The sequence below is a fragment of the Chrysochloris asiatica genome, unplaced genomic scaffold, assembly GCF_000296735.1.
Source record: "Chrysochloris asiatica unplaced genomic scaffold, ChrAsi1.0 scaffold00095, whole genome shotgun sequence".
NCBI lineage: Eukaryota > Metazoa > Chordata > Mammalia > Afrosoricida > Chrysochloridae > Chrysochloris > Chrysochloris asiatica.
This window is the reverse complement of record NW_006408613.1, coordinates 8,026,707-8,048,391: the sequence shown is the minus strand read 5'-3', so window position 1 is coordinate 8,048,391 and position 21,685 is coordinate 8,026,707. Positions and strand designations below refer to the sequence as shown.

Genomic DNA, 21,685 nt, shown 5'->3' with positions numbered 1-21,685 from the left:
ACAATCAACACTCATGGAAACAGCAATCAAGAAAGCAAGCAAAATATTGTATTAGTCAAATCTGCTGAACAAAACCTATTTAAAGTGTTAAACAGTTTGAGAACTAATGTTTGCTGACTCAGCCATAGCCTTATGAATATGAAAGTAGGACAGTGAATAAGGAAAACCATAGAAGAATTGATACATTTGAATTATGATGTTGGAGATGAATATTAAAAGTACCATGGACTGCTAGAAGAACAAACAAATCTGTATTGTAAGAAGTAAAGCCAGATGTTTCTTAGACGTCAGGATGGTGAGACTTTGTCTCTCATGTTTCAGACATATTATCAGGAAGGACCTGTCCTTGGAAATGGACAGAGTGTTAGGTAAAGTGGAGGGTCAGCCAAAAAGAGGAAGACCCTCAAAGAGATGGATTGGTACAGCGGTCCAACGGCACCTAACAACAACAAAAATCTCTATAACAAAATGTCTTCATTTTAATTGACGATCTTGGCATTGGGGTATAAAAGATGTGGCTGATAAAAATGCTTTCCTTTAAAAACATACAAGGAAGAGATTAACAAATACAATTATTCATTTCCTTAAGAGAAATTACAAAGAATATTCTTAGTATCCTATTAAATTTAATCAATTAGAATATTTCTTTCTTTTAATTTGACTGGATTGTTACCATGGAACACCAGAGATTCGTGGAATTTAATTTAAATTGATAAATTACATATTAAATGAATTAAATTACATGACATAATTATATTTTACATTTAATTTCCATTGATTTAATGAGCAAAGGCTTATATCAGCATTCAAAAATGGTTAGTTTTCTACTTTCCCACTTTCCCTTTAGATTTATTTTATTTCTATTTTATTTGTAAATTCTAGTTTCTTCTCAAATATATATAAAATGTAAGTGAAATTGGATTTTGTCAAATGAGTAACATTTGTTGTTGTTGTTAGGTGCCATCAAGTTGGTACCAACTCATAGCGACCTTATGCATAGCAGAACGAAACACTGCCCGATCATGGGCCAACCTCACTACTGTTGCCACACTTGAGTCCATTGATGCTGCCACTTGTCCAATCCATCTCATTGGGGTCTTCCTCTTTTTCTCTCACCCTCCACCTTACCAAATATGATACCCTTCTCCAGCGACTGGTCCCTACTGACAATATGTCCAAAATATGAGAGACAAAGTTTGGCCAAGGAGCACTCTGGCTGTACTTCTTCCAAAACAAATCCATTGGTTCTTTTGGCAGCCCATGGCACTTTCAATATTCTCCTCCAACACCATAACTCAAAAGCATCAATTCTTGTCCTGTCTTCCTTATTCACTGTCCAGCTTTTACATGCATATGAGGTTATTGAAAATACCATGGCTTGGGTCAGGTGCACCTTAGTACTCAAGCTGACATTTTTGCTCTTCAACACTTTAAAAAGCTCTTATGCAGCAGATTTGCCTAATGCAATATGCCGTTTGATTTCTTGACTGCTGCTTCTGTGAGTGTTGTTAGTTGATCCAAGAAGAATGAAGTCCTTGATAACTTCAATCTTTTCTCCGTTGATAAGAATACTGTTTATTGGTCCAGTGGTGAGGATTTTTGTTTTCTTTACATTAAGATGTAATCCATACTAAAGGCTGTGCTCTTTGATCTTCATCAGTAAATATTTCAAGTCCTCTTCACTTTCAGCAAGCAAGGTTGTATCATCTGCATAACACAGGTTGTTAATGAGTCTTCTTCCAATCCTGATGCACGTTTTTCATTATAGAACCCAGTTTCTTGTATTATTTGCTCAGCATACAGGTTGCACAAGTATAGCGAAAGAATACAACCTTGTTGCACATCTTAATTTTAAACTATACAGTGTTCCCATGTTCTGTTTGAACAACTGCCTCTTGGTCCATGTACAGATTCCTCATGAACATAATTAATTGTTTCAGGATACTCATACCTCGCAATGTAGTCCATAGCTTGTCATGATCCACACAATTGAAAGCCTTTGCATAGTCAAATGAGTAACATTTTTGTTGTTCTTGTTAGGTGCCATTGAGTCAGTACTGACTCATAGCGACCTTATGCACAGCAGAACTATCTTAGGCCAACCTCACTACTGTTGTCACGCTTGAGCACATCAATGCTGCCAACTGGCCAATCCATCTCATTGGGGGTCTTCCTCTTCTTCTCTGACCCTCTACCTTACCAAACGTGATATCCTTCTCCTGTGACTGCTCCCGTCTAACAATATACCTGAAGTATGAGAGACGAAGTTTGGCCATCTTGGCCCCCAAGAAGAACTCTAGCTGTATTTCTTCCAAAATGGATCTAGTTGTGTACTGAACCAAATAAAAACAAAACCAACTGTTTTTGAGTTGAATTCAACTAGTAACACCCTATAGGACACAGTACAAGTGTTCCATAGAGTATTCATAGTTGTAATCTACATCTTTCTGCTATGGAGTAGTTATTGGTGTGGCACATTGGGATAAGCACTGGATCTCATGGTCGGTTTGAACCCTAAGGGTGAAAATTCAAACTCACCAGCTGTTCCTCCAAAACCATATACAGAAAGGGTGGGGAATGTCTGTCCTGAGGTCCGTATTGTTGTTGTTATGTGCTGTTGAGTCCATTTTGACCCATAGCGATGCTGTATAAGGTTTTCAAGGAGCAGCTTGTGAGCTTGAACTTCTGACTTTAAGGTTCAAGCAAACTTCGTAGTCCTGCACATTAATCCACAGCACCACACCTGGATTCGGATGTCCAAAAAAAGTCTGAGCAATCATTTGGTCTGGCCCTGCCATGGCAACTGCAGTTCCAGCCATCACATTTTGGTTAAATTAAATATATGTCTGACCAAATATATCAGGCTTAAATTTTAAGTAAATAAGTTTGTATGCCCTGCAATGGTGTCATACATTTGGCAGAAATATGTTCATTAACTCTGATATACAGAGTTGCCATTATTCAGACCGAATTCAACGTCACTTTTAACAACTACCACCACCTTTTGGGTTAGCAGGTGAGCCTTTGACCACTGCACCACCTGGGCTACTCAGTAGTGCATTGTTGTTGTTAAATACTGTAGAGTCTGTTCTAACTCATAGTGACCCTGTATAGCATTTTCAAGGAGCAACTGGTGTGTTTGAACCACCAAGCTTATGCGTAGCAGACCAGTGCTTATACTACAGCATTATATTATAAAATAACATTTATTAAACATTTAAATTTGTATTACTCCACATTAGGTGTTAAATTTCCAATAAGATTCTAACAAGAAAAGGCTCAAGCAAAGTAGAAGTTACATTCAAGTCATAATATGTATGCATAAGCATGTTGTAGTTTTTGTTGTTAAGTGCCCTTGAGTCAGTTCTGATCCGTAGCCACCCTGTATAGGGTTTCTGAGGAGCAGCTAGTGAGCTTGAACCACCGACCTTGTGGTTCAAACAGGCTTTGCAGTCCAGTACATTAACCCACAGTGCCACACCAGGACTCCTGCGTAAGCATAGACATATAAATTTCAATTATTAGAATATGTTTAAATCTTACTATAAAAGCTTTCTTGACACTGGTGTATTAATTACTAATTAAGTTGCATAATTAAATATGCTTTTACTAGTTAAATGCCTGTTTAATAGAGAAGCATCTATAAGGGAGGAATTTCCCCCACCTTGAAGAACAGTAGAAAATTATTCAATCACTATAAGAACAGGTTTACATAAGTTTTCTATCTGTAGGAGAATATATGCAATCCATTCTCATCACTGAGTGAGGAGCTGGCAAAGAGACAGTCAAAATATGTTTTCAGATTTCTGGTTTTCAGGGTTCTATCTTATGGCTTCATTGAATGAATTCCCAGAACATCAGTTAAGTTCATATTCAGTTAAGTACAAAAACAGTTGGCAACGCAAAATAGATGTTGTAGGTAACAAACTGATACCAACTATTTTCTCTCTTTAGAAGAAACCAACTGGTGCAATGCCTCCATTCCCTAAGCATAGGGTCATTATGAGCCAGAACTCTGAGTCAATAGCTTACAACCATCACTACCACTACACCATAAAAAAAGTAGTCCTGGTATAGTGCTATAGGATAAGTACTGGACTGCTAAACACAATGTTAGCTGTTCAAATCCACCAGAAACTTCTAGGAAAGCCTATACAGGATCACTGAGTTGGAAACTACTCAACAACTCTAACAACAGCTACCATAAAACAAAACCCACTGCTGTCAAATAGATTATAACTCACAGCAACTGTATAGGACAGGCTGGAAATCTTGACAGGAGCAGATAGTTTCATCTTTCCCCTGCCAAGTGGCTGGTGGATTCAAACCCAGTGTTTAATTCACTGTAATACCAGGACTCATTTCTAGCAAAGAACTGAATAAAAAAAGATTGAATATGCCAATTAATAGACCTGTGCTGATGAAGAGCAAGAAGATAGTGGTGGTGTGCCATGGAGCCGGTTCTGACTCATAACAACCCTGAGGTTTCCCAGGTTGTAAATCTTTATGGGAGCAGAAAGCCTCATCTTTCTCCCACAGAGTGGCTGGTAGTTTTGAGCTGCTTACCTTGAGGTTAGCAGTCCGACTTGTAACTACTACGCTATCAGATCTCCTTAAGATAGTATGCAGCCTGGATTGCAATCTGAACATAGATCTGGACATTAGGTAGTAGAAATAATAACTCAAATATATTATAATTTGATAAAAACCCTACACATAAGTTACTGAATTTTGAATTGTTGGCATTGGAACAGAGAAATATCTGGAAAGAATCATGTCTTCAGATGTAAGAAATTATTGATACAAGAAAGCCATGACAATATTTGAGATGAAGATGGAAAAGGTCATCAGATGATGAAAACACAAATGATTAGGATGGAGACAAATTAGATTAACAAGGACTTTCCAGAAATTTCAATAGTTTTCTCAGAAGGAGGATTAGGATTAGTTCATTACAGGATGATCATATTATTTATGGTTGCTGCACCTATTTAAATTAAAAAAAAAAAAAAAAAACTACAATTGAAATATTTATCAAAAAAATTATCTCGTGCCCGTAATTGTTTTAGTTGTTGAGGACGTAGAAGAGAACAAAATAGAATCAAATCCTGCCCTGAATTATAACTCATATATTACATTTCACCTGATCATCTTGATGAATAGTGAAAAAAAGATGTTATAGTTTTGTTTTCGAGTAGGTTCCAACTCATAGTGACACTGTATAGGATTTCTGAGAAGCAGCTAGTGGGTTTGTATCTCCTGACATTATGATTAGCAAGCCAGCGCTTATCCTACAAAAGTAAAATAGTTAAAAATCATTCATTATTAAGATGTACCATAAATATACAAATAAAATTTAAAAGGTAAATTGGTTTATGGGTTAATTTCACAGTTTTGGTGCCACTGCTATTGTGCCTACACTCACTCAAAGTGATCCTGCATCATGTTCCCAAGGCTGTAAATCTTTAAGGAAGAAGCTTTAAAGAATTTGTAACATAACATACTTTTTACAAAATCCAGCATGACATGTGCTTGAAAATGTGGAAAAAACAGGTTTCCTTTCAATGTTTTATAAATAAGTATCTTACTAAAATAAAAACCACTTCTTCAAGCAATGGAGCAGATGAATTTCATGGGGAGCTGATAATCAATTTTAATAAGTCAAGTTAAGAGCCAGACTTCAAAGCAGACTACTGGGACACAAGGCCATTGGCAGAGCATCAGAGTTGGTGAACTTTTCCAGCAGAGTGGCAGCTGGGGCAAATGATTGGATGAGCCAAATTGTCAGTGGGAATACAACAAATTAGTTTGCTATTGAACAAATTCTTCAGATGTATTTCTTCAAAGTTTGACATACTTAAAGGGGTAATCTTATAATATTGATTTATGTAGTATAAATGTATTGAGTAGCAGTACATTGTATTTATACCATCTAGAATGTATGCATTTTAACAAAAGGTTTATAACTCCAATTTTATTGATAAACAATGTATATGGTGGCAATGATAAAAAGGCAAATAAGGAAAGGATCCTCTTACCACGGTTACAAATTCACAATCTTGTGAAAATAAAGATCAGTAAATTAATTTTCACAAAGAGTAAAGAAGTAATAGAAATTCCTGGGCAATGTAAATGGTTAAGGGCTATGACTAGCAGTTGAAAAGTTGGCGGTTCAAACCCACCCAGCAGCTACTCCAAACACAGCATGGCAGTCTACTTTCAAAATATCACAGCCTTGAAAACATCACAGGGCACTTTTTCTCTGTACAAATGCGGTCATCATAAGTAGGCATTTGTGTCAACTAACAAAACATTGTTTTAGGTGTAGACAGATTTTATGTTTTTATATCAATATAAATGAAAGAAAGAAATGTATACGTTACTAGGAGAAGTTGGGTTGAATTATTTCTCCTGATTTCTGCCACACTCTGTATCTCACACTCTGAAATAAATCTGGTTTATTTAATTAATTTATTTGTAGCTAATCTCTTAGGATAGTACCTCATCTGTCATTGTTGTTCAGTGCTGTTGAGTCGATTCTGACTCATAGCAACCATGTATAGGGTTTCCGAGGAGTGGCTGGTGGTTTTAAACCACCACCTTTGACATTCAAATCAGCCTTGCGGTCTAGTTCTTATTATATATATATATATATATATATATATATATATATATATATATATATATATATATATATAGAGAGAGAGAGAGAGAGAGAGAGTGTCCTGGTGTGGCACTGAGGATTAGACTGCAAAGTCATTTGAACTGCAAGGTCAGTGCTTTAAGCTCACCAGCTGCTCCTGGGAAACCCTATACCAGGTCACTATGTGTCAGAACTGAGTTGACAGCACGTAACAACTAAATTCCAAGCTAAATTCACTGCATGAATGAAGTGCTTAGAATTTGATATGACTTCTATTACCCACTTGGACTTTGATTTCAATGTACGATATGGTTTTTTTTTTCCCTTTTAGACAATATCTATTTCCTTTCTTTAAACTTTCATTAATATTAATATTTTCTGTTTATATTATGCTATGAAGAAATTGGTATAGCTTATTATAGAATATAATTTAAAGTTCTAAAGAACTTTTGAACTTCATCTGTTGTACCAATCTCACTTAAATTACAAAGAATAAAGCTGTGAAAATTTAAAGTTCTAATTCAGGTTCACAGAGTATACAGTAAAGTTGAAACTTCAATTCTCATCTTCTGAATTTTACTGCAGTGTGTATTTAATGATCTATGTATTTATGCTCCACTAAATGTACAACTAGGCCCTCTTTGAGTCATAATGAGATTTTAAATGGATTAACTTGATATTGATATTGTCCATAGTTGTATTGATGGAGCCCTGATGATGTACTGGTTAGAGTGTTCAGTTGCTTACTAAAAGGTCAGCAGTTTGAATACACCAGGTGTTCCACAAGAGGAAAATGTGGCAGTCTGCTTCCATAATGGTTTACAGACTTGCAGAACCTATGGATTATTCAACTCTGTCCTATATGTAGCTACTAGTTTTAAAAGACTCCATGACAGTAGGTGGGTATAGTGAATATCACCAATTAGGTTACTCAGTGAATGGCAATGCCATTGGAAATATAATACTAACATGGATACTGGTGATGAAGTTTCAATTTAACATTACAAATACCATACAAGAATATTGACAGTACATTAAAGTCTACTTGGCAACATATTGAGTTCATGAACCACTTTTGACCATAATCAGTTAATAGCATATTTTCAGTTCCATGTCAATGTTATGCTCTACCATGCTGATTGAATGTTGTAGTAAAATGATATTATTTCTATAATATTATTTGTTTGTATTTCTAGCTAGAACATGTGGATCTAATCTGCGTGGACCCAGTGGCATCATCACATCTCCCAATTACCCAGTACAGTATGAAGACAATGCACACTGTGTCTGGGTTATCACTACCACAGATCCAGACAAGGTAAGGCTTTCAGTTCTCACCTCTACGTAGTTCATGTAATCAATACACTGATCCAGTTAATTCTAATACAAACACCCAGGGAAATGTCATGCATCCTTAACTTTTGTTGTTTCAATTAAATATATTCATCCTGAATTATATTCCTTTACATTCACATGTATCTGAAAGCATTTCTAGGATTGCAGTATAACGTAAACATTCTCAGTGTGGCCTCATCCTATTGGCTTTAGGGGTTATGCTCATGTTGAAAAACTTTTGTATATTTTGCTTCATTTTAAACAGAGGTCTCTGATACTATGTCTGAAGCGTTCTTAAATATCACAGAGTGTCGGCATGTTGTTGTTCTTAATTGCAGTTGAGTCAGTTCTGACTTAATAGCAAACCTATATAGGGTTTCTGAGGAGCGGCTGATGCGTTAGAACCACTGACCTGTCAGTTAGTAGTCCAGTACTTATACTAAAGCATCACACCAGGACTCCAGAGTACTATACAATGTTAGAAAGTCTAAACTATTGAGTTTTCAAATGTAAGAACAGAAAAGTTTTGATTTTTGATTTATTAAAATGTTCATCATGGATGCCTTTTGTGATCTAATGTTTGTTTACTAAACTTCTAAAGTCTCAGTTTTAGCATATATTAAGGCCACATCCCACAAGTGGCTATACTCCGCATACCCACATGGAGAGATTAAACCTGAGTAAGGACAACAGGAAATTAGAAAAAAGGAAGACACAAGACACAAAATGAAAATAATAAAGTTGAGAACAGGTGGGACACAGCACTCTGATGTGACTCAGACCTAGATTCAACACGTTTATTATATACACATATCAAAGGAGATGCTGGGGGCAGGGAAAAGAGAAACATCTTGTGTTATTGATGCATGCAGTAAGCCGGACTTTATCACAAGAATGTAGTTGATAGGGAAACAGATAAGGCAATTAGATGTTTTTGCAGACTAAACTGAAGGGCATGGCTGTGTACAAGGAAAGACTTTGCAAATTTTTTGTTCCCTAAGGCAGACTTTGCAAGTTCCTCAGAGGACAACCTGACTTGGAAGCAGCCCGATTTTCTGGACCGCAAATGATTAGTTGCAATCCTTTGGTTAAACTGCCCTCAAGTCTGAGACCTTTGGTTTAGTTTCTCCCAACATCTCCATCTTCAGTTAAACTGCCCCCAAGTATGAGACCTACAGCTCAAATCACTTCCAACATATTAAAACAGAGGCTTTAATAGAACTTGGTTTAAAAAAAAGTGTGCTATAGGATTTCTTCACAGAAATTGAGTAAACTATAAGCTGACCGACCATTGCCATGAAAACAGTTTCAAGTTTTGTCTTTATATTATCTATTTGATAGAGCTGTGCTATGCACATGGATACCAATTATTCTGATCCAAACATATATTTACTCTATATGTTAATTAGTGATTTATTTATTTATTCAAATTATTATTAAAGACCTATTCTATCATATAATATCAAATAACTGTGTGTACTTGGAAAAGCTAATTCACTTCCCTGGGACATAGATTCTTAATCTATATGAATTTATCGATAATATTTACCTTAGAGGTTTTTTGTGAGGAATATTTATATCAACATATGTATCTAAGTAAGTGCAAGAAGCTATGAGTACTATCAGTGATAAAGAGAATAAAACTTATCAACAATTTGATAACTATATGACTATATTTTTTTTATGTCTAGCAAACTAAATGTGAGAGTAAGTTAAAAAAGTATTGCTTCTAGGGTTCTAGTTCTTACAGACATGTTTTTTTCCAAACATGTTTGTGATGAGTGCATGACTGGAGAACAGTTCTCTCAATAGTATATTTGTTTTCATCTCATTTTTTTTTTTTATAAGTGTCATCGAGTTTGTTCTGCCTCATAGTGACTCTGTATAGAGTTTTTGAGGGGCGGCTGGTGAATCTGAACTGCTGATCTTGTAGTTCAAACTGACCCTGTAGTCAAGTGCTTATCCTACAGTGTCACACCAGATCTGATTAGGTTGCCTTTTTTTTAAAAAAAAAAGGTCCAATCAAAACAGTAACTTTAAAGGAAATATTGTGAGCCATCTAAATTCAAGACAAGAGAGGACATCTCAGAAGCTCATAGTGACTGTTTTGGGAGATTCTGAATCATGATATGATTTTCTCAAAGGACACAGAACCACTAAGGCACTCATATGAATTGGTGTTGTTAGGTGCCTTTGAGTAGTCTCCAACTCACAGAGACCCTATGCATGACAGAATGAAATGCTCTCTGATCCTACAACATCTTTACAATTGATTCCACTGTGCCAGTCCATCTTACTGGAAGTCTTCCTCTTTTTTGCTGACCACTTTACCAAGTATGATGTCCTTATCCGGGGACTGTTTCCTCATGATAACAGGTCCAAAGTATGAGAGACAAAGTTTTGCCATTCTTGCTTTACTTCTTCCAAGACAGATTTTGTTTGTTCTCCTTGCAGTATGATAATATTTCATTAACTTTCTTGCCTTCTGTAAAAATAATCCGTTGTTTTTGTTGTTATGTGCCATGGACTCAGCTGTGACTTAGTGATCCTGTATAGGGTTTCCAAGGCTTTAAATCTTTGCTGGAGCAGAAAGCCTCACCTTTCTCCCACGGAGTAGCTAGTGGGTTCAAAGTACCCACCTTGTGGTTTGTAGTCCAGAAAATTAAATGCTAGTTGTTTTAATTATCTATTGCTGCTAGAACAGAAGTACTACCAGCACTTTAACAAACAGAAATTTATTTCTTCACAGTTAGAGGCTAGAAGTCTGAAATCAGGAGTTCTGTTGTGGTGCTGTAGGATAAGCACTAGACTGCTAACCTCAACTTTGGGGGTTTGAACCCACTAACCACTACTTAGAAACCCTATGTAGGGTTGTTCTGACTTGATCACACCTAGCAACAACACACTAGGGGAAGACATTCTCTTTTTGTTCACTGTGGAAAACGTTCTTGTCGCTTTAGCTTTCTCTATTCCTTGGTTCCTGGGAGATCTTTGTGCCATGTAGGTCATCCTGAAAACATTTGTCAAATTCCCTGAAATGGCAAAATAAAATTATAAATAAGGAATTGTTTCAAATTCAGTTTTTGTGTTTCTTGTCTCTAATTTTTAGAAGTTTGAATTTTCCCTCTACTTTTTGTATACATTTGCATAAGGCTTTGTAACGATTAAGTAAAAACATGTCAATATTATGAACATACTTTCAATTCTATCTTAAGCATAAATTTTATACTTTAAAAAAATTATTTGCCTTTAATAATTTATTTTGATGGAATTTTTAGAGAAGAAAAAAGATACTACAGGTTGATACCACTCAAACATATAAATGCTCTTAGTTGAACACCACTTAGACACCTGAAGGCATCTCAATTAAGCAGAATTACCATCCAAATTAAGCAGCAGTCATTGCCATTAAGTATAATTAAGCTTAATTTGATTCCTTGGGAGATATTCCAAATAAGCGGGTTTCCCGATTAAACGCATGGTGATGATGGTATATTACATATTGAGCATAAGAGAAAAGAACAGTTATATAAAGGTTTCCAAACAATGACTCTACCCAGACCATTGACTGAAGCTTCTAGATAATAATTGTTGGTATGTCTTATTTATATGTTTGATTTAATCTACAAACTTATAAGAAATAAGATATAAAATAACAGTAAGAAGTTTTCAATGTCATGTTCAGGAGAATTAATAAACTATTTTTAAAAAAATTAACCTTCTTTTGATGATTTAATAGTTATTCTTTGTCTTAGTTCTGCTTTGACTCATATAAACAAATGATATGTGTTAGTTTATGAGAAGCATTGGAATAAAATTGCTCACATATATATTCATACACATATACACACATGCACACACAATTGATTTTGGAAACTCAGAGTTTCTTTTAAGTAATATGCGTATCATACACATATCATAATATTATGAAATTCCAAGTTAATAATAATAAAAATGTATTCATTAAAAAACCTCTTATGCATACCTACTATGTAAGTGATATTAAGCAGTAAATTTTTCAAAAAAAACCTTTTTTTTTCAATTTAGTAGAAAGCATATTTATAAACATTAAATTATAACTGTTCTTCCCATGTTATTCTAATATAGTCCACAAAATAAATACAAAAAATATGTTTACTAATGTATTTCATTGTTAGCACATCCAACAATCTAGTTTCTGTAAGACAAAACACGTGATGAATTATTACATGGTTGAAACATAAATTTTCCGAATTATAAGCAAATACTGATAAAAGTTCATTCCTAGAGTTTTCATTTTTTAAGCAGAGTGATCCTTTTCAGGATTAGAATGGGAAAGTGGATATAATCATTACTTTTATAATGCTGTGGAATGCATTCTAGAGAATTTTGCTGGAGTAAGTGATTGAAAAAGTATACTGATGCTAGATCAATAAGGTGTGCTAAGAATTTTCAGTAAAATCCTTAATCTTTTGTGGAATAAGAGAGATGAGGTAGGGATGGAAACAAGCAGGAATGCACCAGTGCAAATTACAAGCAGAATAGGGTTGGTTAACATAGGGACCATAGAGTCGAGATAGAACACAGGATATGAATCTTTCTCTACCATGTACCAAATGTGTAATTTAGGTAAGTTATTTTTTTAACCTCTTTAAGTCAAATTGCCTTACTTGTGTTTCCCTATGATATTAATAGCTGTTGCTAAGTGTCCTTGAGTCAGTTCCAATTTATAGGGTTTTCAAGGAGTGGCTGGTAGGTTTGAACCGCTGATCTTGTGGTTCGAACCGACCCTGTGCTCCAGTGTTTCTGCTACAGCACCACATCAGAGCTCAGCTTATAAAGTTTCTGTCAGAAATCAGTGTAAAGCAGCTAGAGCATTGCCTGCCAAGTAAGCATTTCATACATGAGAGTTCTTCACTTCTGCTTCTTCTAATGCTTCCTCTCTCCATCTTCTACTTTTTCTCTTCCTCCTCCTTCTTAATGTATAGATATGTCATTGTTGTTGTTGATTAGTGCTGTTGAGTTGGTTCTGATTCATAGTGACCCTGTATAGGGTTTCCAAGGAGTGACTGTTGAGTTTGAACCACTGACCTTGTGATTCAAATCTACTTTGTGGTTCAGGGCTTTATCCCACAGTGCCACAGCAGAACTCCAGTAGAATCATATAAATGAGACTCTGAATGACAAGGGAAAAAATTGAATGGGGTGCCAATGAAATATATTGAGGAATAAAATGGCATTTTAACATATGCTCACTATAAAGATCATTTTGCAACAAAGGGATACATAGATAGCAGGGCACAAGATGCAGTGCAAGAAAACACATGCTTATATTATAAGCCAGAAAGATAATATGAGAATAAAGTAGGGAATTTGTATTAGGCTTGAAAGAAAAAAAAGAATGTATTTAAAAGATATTTTGATGCAGATAATTAGTCACAGCAGTTCACGCATTAACATTGCAACTTTTATTTAATAAACCTTTACTATCTTCAGTGAATTAGGAAATGTTCTTTAAATAATTGCTTGCAATGAAAAGTTTCATCTGATTCATTTTTATCAAGAGTATTAACTTCTTTTATTACTGGAAAAAAAAAAAATATATATATATATGAAAACAGACATACCATAGAGACATTGTGGATTCTAGATGAATGGTAAAAAGAATAGTGCAATAAAGCAAGTCACACAATTTTTCTGGTTTCCCAGTATATATGAAAGTTGTTTACACTATACTGTAGTCTATGAAGTGTTCACTAGTATTATGAAAAAGTCTGAGATATTATGAGAATTACCAAAATGTGACGCAGAATCATGTCAGCACGTGGTGTTGGAAAAATGACACTGATAGGGGACTTCTGGTTTGGGTGGCAATAAAAAGAAAACCATGTAGGGAAGTCTCCATGGTGGAGGGACTGGGAACTCACTGAGGAAGTGCTCACAGAACAACTCCAGAGCTCGGGATCTACCATAAGGTCCAGGACGTCAGTTTCCCACACTCGCAAGTGAAAAAAATCACAATATTAAGGAAAATATTGCGAGTTAGGCATCTGGAGACAGGACTCCCTCTGCAGCCACCACTCCTTGGCAGAGTTTAGGGGGCGGGGCTACAGCCAGTCCAGCTCAGAAAATGGTACTAAAACCGGTACAGAGACATTTGCAAAAAAAAAAAAAGAAAAGAGACACGGGAGATTCTACACATTTCTCCCTCCTTTTCCCTGCCAGCCATTCTTTGTTCTATCTGGACGAGATCAAGTGGGACAGTTTTCCCATGGTAAAAAGACAAGGAGCTTGCTAGCTACTTATGACATCAGCGGTGGAGAAACAGCCCTTAAATTGACTCATACGGGACCCTTGGTGGCTGTATGCTGCGGAGCTGGTTCTGAATCCAGGTGACCCTGTGCGGGGTTTCCGAGACTATAGGTCTTGGCAGGAACAGATCACCTCAACTTTCTCCCGCGGTGTGGCTGGTGGTTTCAAACTGCTGACCTTGCCATTGGAGGCCCCATTTGTGGCCGCTGTGCTACCTGAGCTACCTGTGCAGGACCCTTATAAAAGAATCTGTAAAACCACAACATAAAAGGACTCAACTAACTGACCTTCAGAGACTAAAATAGTGGACAATCTTTCTCCCATTAACTTCTGAATATCTACCTGTGCACCTCTACTGTAGTGTTTAGAGGAGGGGCCTGAGAGAGGGGAAACCCTCAACCACTGCTGGAGGCTTCTACCTTGCACACACACTGCATAGGACAGTCAACCACAGCTTTATTTCTGTTCCAAAGTGATGTTTTTTGTTTCTGCATTTATATTACTTTTGCTTTTGGTCCTTTTGATTACACATCTTTCCTGGAGGTAGGAGCTTTTTCTCCATACATTACCCAAGAAGAGACAGCATTTGTAGTCATATAGCCAAGCTATAAGCATACCCCATAATATTCCACGACTGAGACAAGAGCCAACAACACCTGCTAAATATTACATGTGAAAAGGGAAACCTATCTCCTGATCATATCCACCAGGAGACATAAAGTAAGTTTAATAATAAACAACAAACATCCACTTAAGCATTAAAAAACAACAACAACAACAAAACACATAACTACTGAAAATGATGAACAAAAAACAACAAATGATATCAAAATTGTCCAAAACCAGAGGAGAATAGCTGAGACTAATGAGCTGGAGACAGACAAAGGCTTTCTAAAAGAGGAAGAGCAGGTTTTGGATATACCTGAGAAAGAATTCAGAAGAATGATATGGAAACAAATTCAAATGCTCTGAAAAGGGTTAGAGAAAAACAAGGAAGAAGTAAGGAAATTAGTACAAGAGCAATCAAATAAGATTAATACAGAATTGGAAACAATTCAAAACCTGCAAAAAGATGTCCAGATAATTAATAATATCAGAAATGGACACTACACTGAGAAGCGAAAGGAGCAGAATAGAAGAGTTGGAAGCCAGAACTAGCAAGCTGGAAGACAAATCTCTCAATACTGCTAATATAGAAAAGCAAGCATAAAAAAGGACAAAAAAATCTAAAGAGAGTTTAAGATTCATGCTAGATAACATGAAGAGGAACAACTTAAGAATTATTGGCATACCGGAACAGGAAGAATCAGAGAAGTCCACAGAGGAGATAGTTGAAAAGCTTCTGGAAGAAAATTTCCCTAACATCTTGAAAGATGAGAAGATAAATATTCAAGAAGCTGAATGTATCCCAGGAAGGACAAACCCCAAAAGAAAGTCACTAAGACATATAATAATCAAGCTCTCCAAAATCAAAGACAAAGAAAGAATGCTAAAAGCAGCCAGGGAGAAATGTCACTTATAAAGGCAAGGAAATCAGATTAAGCTCTGACTATTCCAAACAAACCATGCAGGCAAAAAGGCAATGAGAGACATATACAAAACCCTACAAGGAAAAAACTGCCAACCAAGAATTGTCTATCCAGCAAAACTATCAATCAAATACGATGGTATGATCGAGACATTCCATGATAAACAGAATCAGAGAGTTTATTCAAAACCAACCCAGCACTTCAAAACATCCTAAAGGGAGTTCTGTGGACTGAAACCAACAAGAACAGACAACAACCAGAGATAGACAGGAATGGCAACACCATCTGGAACTCAGTTAACAGATGGCAGAGTCCAGAACAGAACAAGACTACAACAACGAACTCAAAGGAGCTGGTGGTCAACAGAAGATCAAAATTATATTGAAGGGACAAACATAGCAACAGAAATCCAGTTGATGAGGATGTCAGGTAAATTACAGGATACAATGGATTCTCTTAAATGGAGAGAAAAGGTAGTAGACTATAAGGCCCCCCCAAAAGTTAATACTTCACAATTTATCATGAAAATAAAGTTCCAAACGTAACAAACATGAAAACTAAGAAGAAAATGACAATAAATAGCACAAAAAACACAAACCCAACATAAGAAGGCATGCAGAACAAAAGAACAAACAAACAAAAAAGTAACATAATGGTAGCAATTAATTCATCCCTATCAATAATTACATTGAATGTCAATGGATTGAATGTACCAGTTAAGAGACAGAGAGCAGAAGAATGGATAAGAAAACAAGACCCTTCAATAAATGCTGCCTGCAAGAGACACACCCTGCACATAAAGACAGAAACAGACTAAAAGTTAAAGGATGGGAAAAAAAAATTACCAAGCTAACTGCAATAATAAACAAGCAGGAGTGGCAATACTAATCTCTGAAAAAGTAAACTTTAAGGAAAAAAAAAAACAGCATAAGAGACAAAGAAGGACAGTATCTCACGATCAAAGGGTTAATTGAGCAAGACGACATAACCATAATAAATATCTACACTCCCAATGAAAGACCACCAAGATACATTAAGCAAACCTTGCTAGAATTGAAGAAAGAAATAGATAAATCTATAATTATAATGGGAGTTGTTTTTTTTTTTGTTTTGTTTTTTATGTTTACAGTGATTACATTTATCTAAGCAACATACATACATGTTCAGAAATATGGTTGTGTTTTTTTTTTTTTTTTCCTTTAATGCCAAAAACATTATAGAGTTAATGCAGAGTCCTAAAGATAATCTAGTAGTCGCTAAGTTTTTTGTAATTCTTCATTTTAGATGCTGTTATTCTAGCACAGGTAAACAGGCAGAGTCTCTCATATGCTCAAACACTGGAATCTTTGGTTGCTACCATATCAGCTGGCTTGCAAACAAGAAGCCAACCATTTTGAGAATGTTTTAAGTGAACAACTTGCAAACCCTGGGGATGGAAAAACCCCAAGAATGCACAATTGTGAGCATTTACACCCATCACAACCATGGCTGAAGACTGTTCATGCCGTTCTTCTGAAATGACATTTCAAAGCAGTATAGTTTGAAATAAAAGGTTTTAACCAAAAAATTTTAAAAATGGCATATGCACAATTTCTCCACCAATTTGTGTGTCAACCATTTAGTTAACTTTTCCACTTGAAAAAAATGCAATAAAAAACTGGACACCATGTTTCACTATCTCAGTTAATATTCACAATGACAGCGGCTACAACTCAGGATACAGCATCCACAGTGCTGCCCAGAGCCAGTTTATACTGAAATTAAGTTCTTTACACCAAGTAAATGGTTGTCCACAACCAATGGCTAGTGTACATATGAACTAAAATTTTTAGATTTGGGGAGAAACAAACGCTGCTCCGATCATCTGCTCTGCTTCTTCTGTTCTTCAATTCATGCTTAGAAACCTTTCATGTTACTATTGGTTTTGTCAGTTTCCTTGCCTATGGGGGTTTGGGCCTGCTGACCCTGCCCACTGGAAGAAGCTGCCTGCTGTGCTGCTTTCTGCTTTAACATTGTCCAATCAAATGTGTAGTCATATTGGTGGTTCAGGGTCCTGAAAAGAATGCGGAATAGCTGCCTCAGATACATGTAATCCGGGGCTTCCTCAAAGCGCAGCCCAAGACAATAGTTTAAGTACATAGCAAATTCTGCAGGAAACTTCACACAAAACTTTACACAAAACTTCAACAGGAGTGGACATCTTCTTTTCACTAATCTTTTCATATTTTTGTTTCTTTGTTGCAGCCTTTAGTCCTTGTCATAGCAGGCTGGTTCTATTAAAATACATCAAAACATATCCTAATGATTCCATGTCATCTCGACGACTCTGTTCAATACCAAGATGTGCGTTGATGCTAGCATATCGGGCAGTGCCAGTGAGATTTTTATCTTCTCTGTATGGGATGTGTTGTCTTGTCCTATTGTCTCTGTACTTTTTGGCCAAACCAAAATCAATAAGGAATAACTTATTACAGTGACTCCCGATACCCATTAGGAAGTTATGATACCCATTAGGAAGTTATGATACCCATTAAGAAGTTATCTGGTTTAATGTCTCTGTGTATAAAATTCTTTGTATGCACATATTCAATTCTACTGATCATCTGGTTGGCTAACATAAGTATAGTTTTCATTGTGAACCTTCTTGAACAGAAATTAAAGAGGTCTTCAAGGCTAGGTCCGAGAAGATCCATGACTAGTACATTGTAGTCTTTTTCTTGACCATACCACCGTATGTGGGGGATGCCAACCCCACCTTGAAGAATCTTATAGAGTTTGCTCTCATACAGCAACTGGGGATGCCTGGCCTTCTGAGATTCTAGCTTCACCGCCACTTCCTCGCTGTTGGTGATATTGATGGCCAGATAAATGTCCCCGAAGGAGCCAGAGCCGATCTTCCGCACCAGTTTATATTGCCGCTGCTGCTCATCATCCTGAGAAACGACGATGGAGGGCGGGGGCCAAGCCCCGGCACCTAGGAGGGGAGGGCGGGGCCTCTGGGGCTGGTCCATGGAATAAGGCTGAGGAGGAGGGCGGCTGGAAACCCGAAGAGGATCCTTTCTCCGCGTTCCAGGGCACAGAAAGGGCCCAGAAGAAACTGATCACCGCTGCTCACTTGGGTTTCTTTTGGCCCGGCCGCAGTTCGTGAGGGGTTTCTCGCGGTTACTAGGCTGGGCCACTTCTTGGCAGCAACCGCTGCCTAGCTTTCTTGGCAACGTGTCGCGGGCTGGAAAAGGGGTGCGGTGAGTTAAGGTGGCATTCCCGCTGCCACCACTGCGGCCGGCTCCCGCCCGGAGGAACCCCTGTCACTCCGCCAACGCCGCCATCTTGTTCCTCCGGCTCCAGCCAACACCATAATGGGAGAGTTTAACACACTACTTTTGAAGAGGGACAGAACAACCAGAAAGAAACTTGACAAAGTTACAGAGGAACTAAACAACACAATCAACCAACTTGACCTCATAGATGTATACAGAATATTCAATCCAGCAACAGCAGAATATATATTCTTCTCCAGTGCGCATGGAACATTTTCTAGAATTGACTGTGTGTTAGGTCACAAAGCAAGCCTCCATACATTTACAAATATCAAAATTCTACAGAGCATCTTCTCAGACCACAATGCTATAAAATAGAAATCAACAATAAGAAGACCAAGGATATAAAGTCAAATATATGGAAACTGAACAACACCCTACTGAAAAGCGACTGGATAAAAGAAGAAATTAAATGTGAATTCACAAAGTTCCTAGAAATAAACTAGAATGAAAACACAGCATACCAAAATGTTTGGGACATGGCGAAAGCAGTGCTGAGAGGACAATTTATTGCGATAAATTTGCACATCCAAAAAGATGAAAGAACTAAAATTAACATGTTAACACAGCATCTCCCGCAATTAGAAGCAGACCAGCAGAGGGAACATACAGTCACCAAAAGAAAGGAATAATAAAGATAAGAGCAGAAATAAATGAAATGGAAAACTGAAAAACTATATACAGAATCAACAGAAAAGAAGTTGGTTCTTTGAAAGGATTAATACAATTGACAAACAATTAGCATAACTAACAAAAGAAAAGAGAGAGAGGACACAAATAACTCTCATTAGAAACCACATGTGCAATGTCACAATGGAAACAAACATCAAAGAATAATAACAGAACACTATGAAGAGCTGTACTCTAACAAATTGAAAACTTAGAAGAGATGGATATATTTCTAGAAAAACATGACCCACCTAAACATACTCAGAATGAAGTGGAAAGCTTGAACAAACCCATATCAAAAGAAGAAATTGATCAGGTCATCAAAAAACTCCCAATCAAAAGAATTCCGGGCCCAGATGGCTTCACTGGTGAGTTCTACCAAGCATTGAAGGAAGACCTGTCACCAATTCTACTCATATTATTCCAGAATATAGAAGAGGACGGAAAACTGCCTAATACTTTTTATGAAGCAAGCATAACCCTCATAACAAAAACAGGGAAGGACATCACTAAAAAAGAAAACTATAGACCAATGTCCCTCATGAACATAGACGCAAAAATTCTCAACAAAATCCTAGCTAACAGAATCCTACAGCACATGAAAAAAATAATACATCATGACCAAGTCAGTTTCATAAAAGGGATGCAAAACAATCAATGTAATCCACCATATAAATAAGAAAAACAAAAAGAACGACATGATCATATTGATTGATGCAGAAAAGGCATTTGACAAAATCCAACATCCATTCCTGATAAAAACACTCAACAAAGTAGGAATTGAAGGGAAATTCCTCATAATCAAGAGCATATATACAAAACCACAGCCTACATCACTCTCAATGGAGAGAAACTGAAAGCGTTCCCTCTGCAAACAGGAACCAGACAAGGATGCCCTTTGTCACCACTCGTATTCAATATTGTGCTGGAAGTTTTAGCCAGAGCTATACGGTGTGATTGTGGCACTTTGGGTTAATGCACCAGACTGCAATGCCATTTGAATTGCCAGGTCGGTGGTTCAAGCTCACCAGCTGCTCCTCGGAAACCCTATACAGGGTCACTATAGGTTGGAATCAACTTGACAGCACTTCACAACAACAAGATACTGCATGATAGAGAAGTTAAAGACATCTAAATTGGCAAAGTGGAAGTAAAACTCTATTTGCAGACTATATGATCCTATACACAGAAACCCCCAAAGACTCAGTGAAAAAAAACTACTAGACCTCATTGGAAGACTCAGCAAAGTGGCAGGGTATAAGATCAACATACAAAAATCAACATACAAAAATCTCTATAGCAACAACGAGCATGCTGAAAAGGACATTAGGCAAGCAATACCATTTGCAGTAGCCACCCATAGGATTAAATATTTAGGAATAAGTGTAACCAGAGAAACAAAGGACTTATACAAAGAAAATTACAAAACACTACCACAAGAAACCAAAAGAGACCTACAGATGTGGAAGAACCTACCACGTTCCTGGATAGACTCAACATCGTGAAAATGTCAGTACTGCCCAAAGCAATTTACACATATAATGCAATTCCAATCAAGATTCCAACAACATTCTTCAAAGAGGTAGAAAAGATAATTACTAGCTTTATATGGAAAGGAAAAAGATCCAGGATAAGCAAAGCACTGCTTAAGAAGAAGCACAAGGTTGGAGATCTCTCACTCCCTTTTTCAAAGTTTACTATATGGCTACAGTGATCAAAAGAGCCTGGTACTGGTACAATGAAAGATACATTGATCAATGGAACAGAATCGAAATCCAGAAATTAACCCATCCACATACAGCCAAATGATTTTCAACAAAGTGCCTAGGCATATTGCATGGGAGGATATAGTCTGTTTAACAAATGGTGCTGGCAGAACAGGAAAGTGTTATGCAAAAGAA

The 21,685-nt window shown here is 36.8% G+C and overlaps 1 protein-coding gene and 1 pseudogene across 1 annotated transcript in view; one reads left to right on the top strand and one right to left on the bottom strand.

The window, feature by feature from the left end:
- Positions 1-21,685, top strand: part of CSMD1 (CUB and Sushi multiple domains 1) — a 2,529,117-nt gene that overhangs the window by 1,545,274 nt on the left and 962,158 nt on the right. Inside the window, exon 9 of the mRNA XM_006866725.1 lies at positions 7,840-7,961. Coding sequence (XP_006866787.1) covers positions 7,840-7,961 — 122 coding nt within the window. The remainder of the gene's footprint in view (positions 1-7,839; positions 7,962-21,685) is intronic.
- Positions 17,695-18,809, bottom strand: LOC102819524 (annotated as a pseudogene).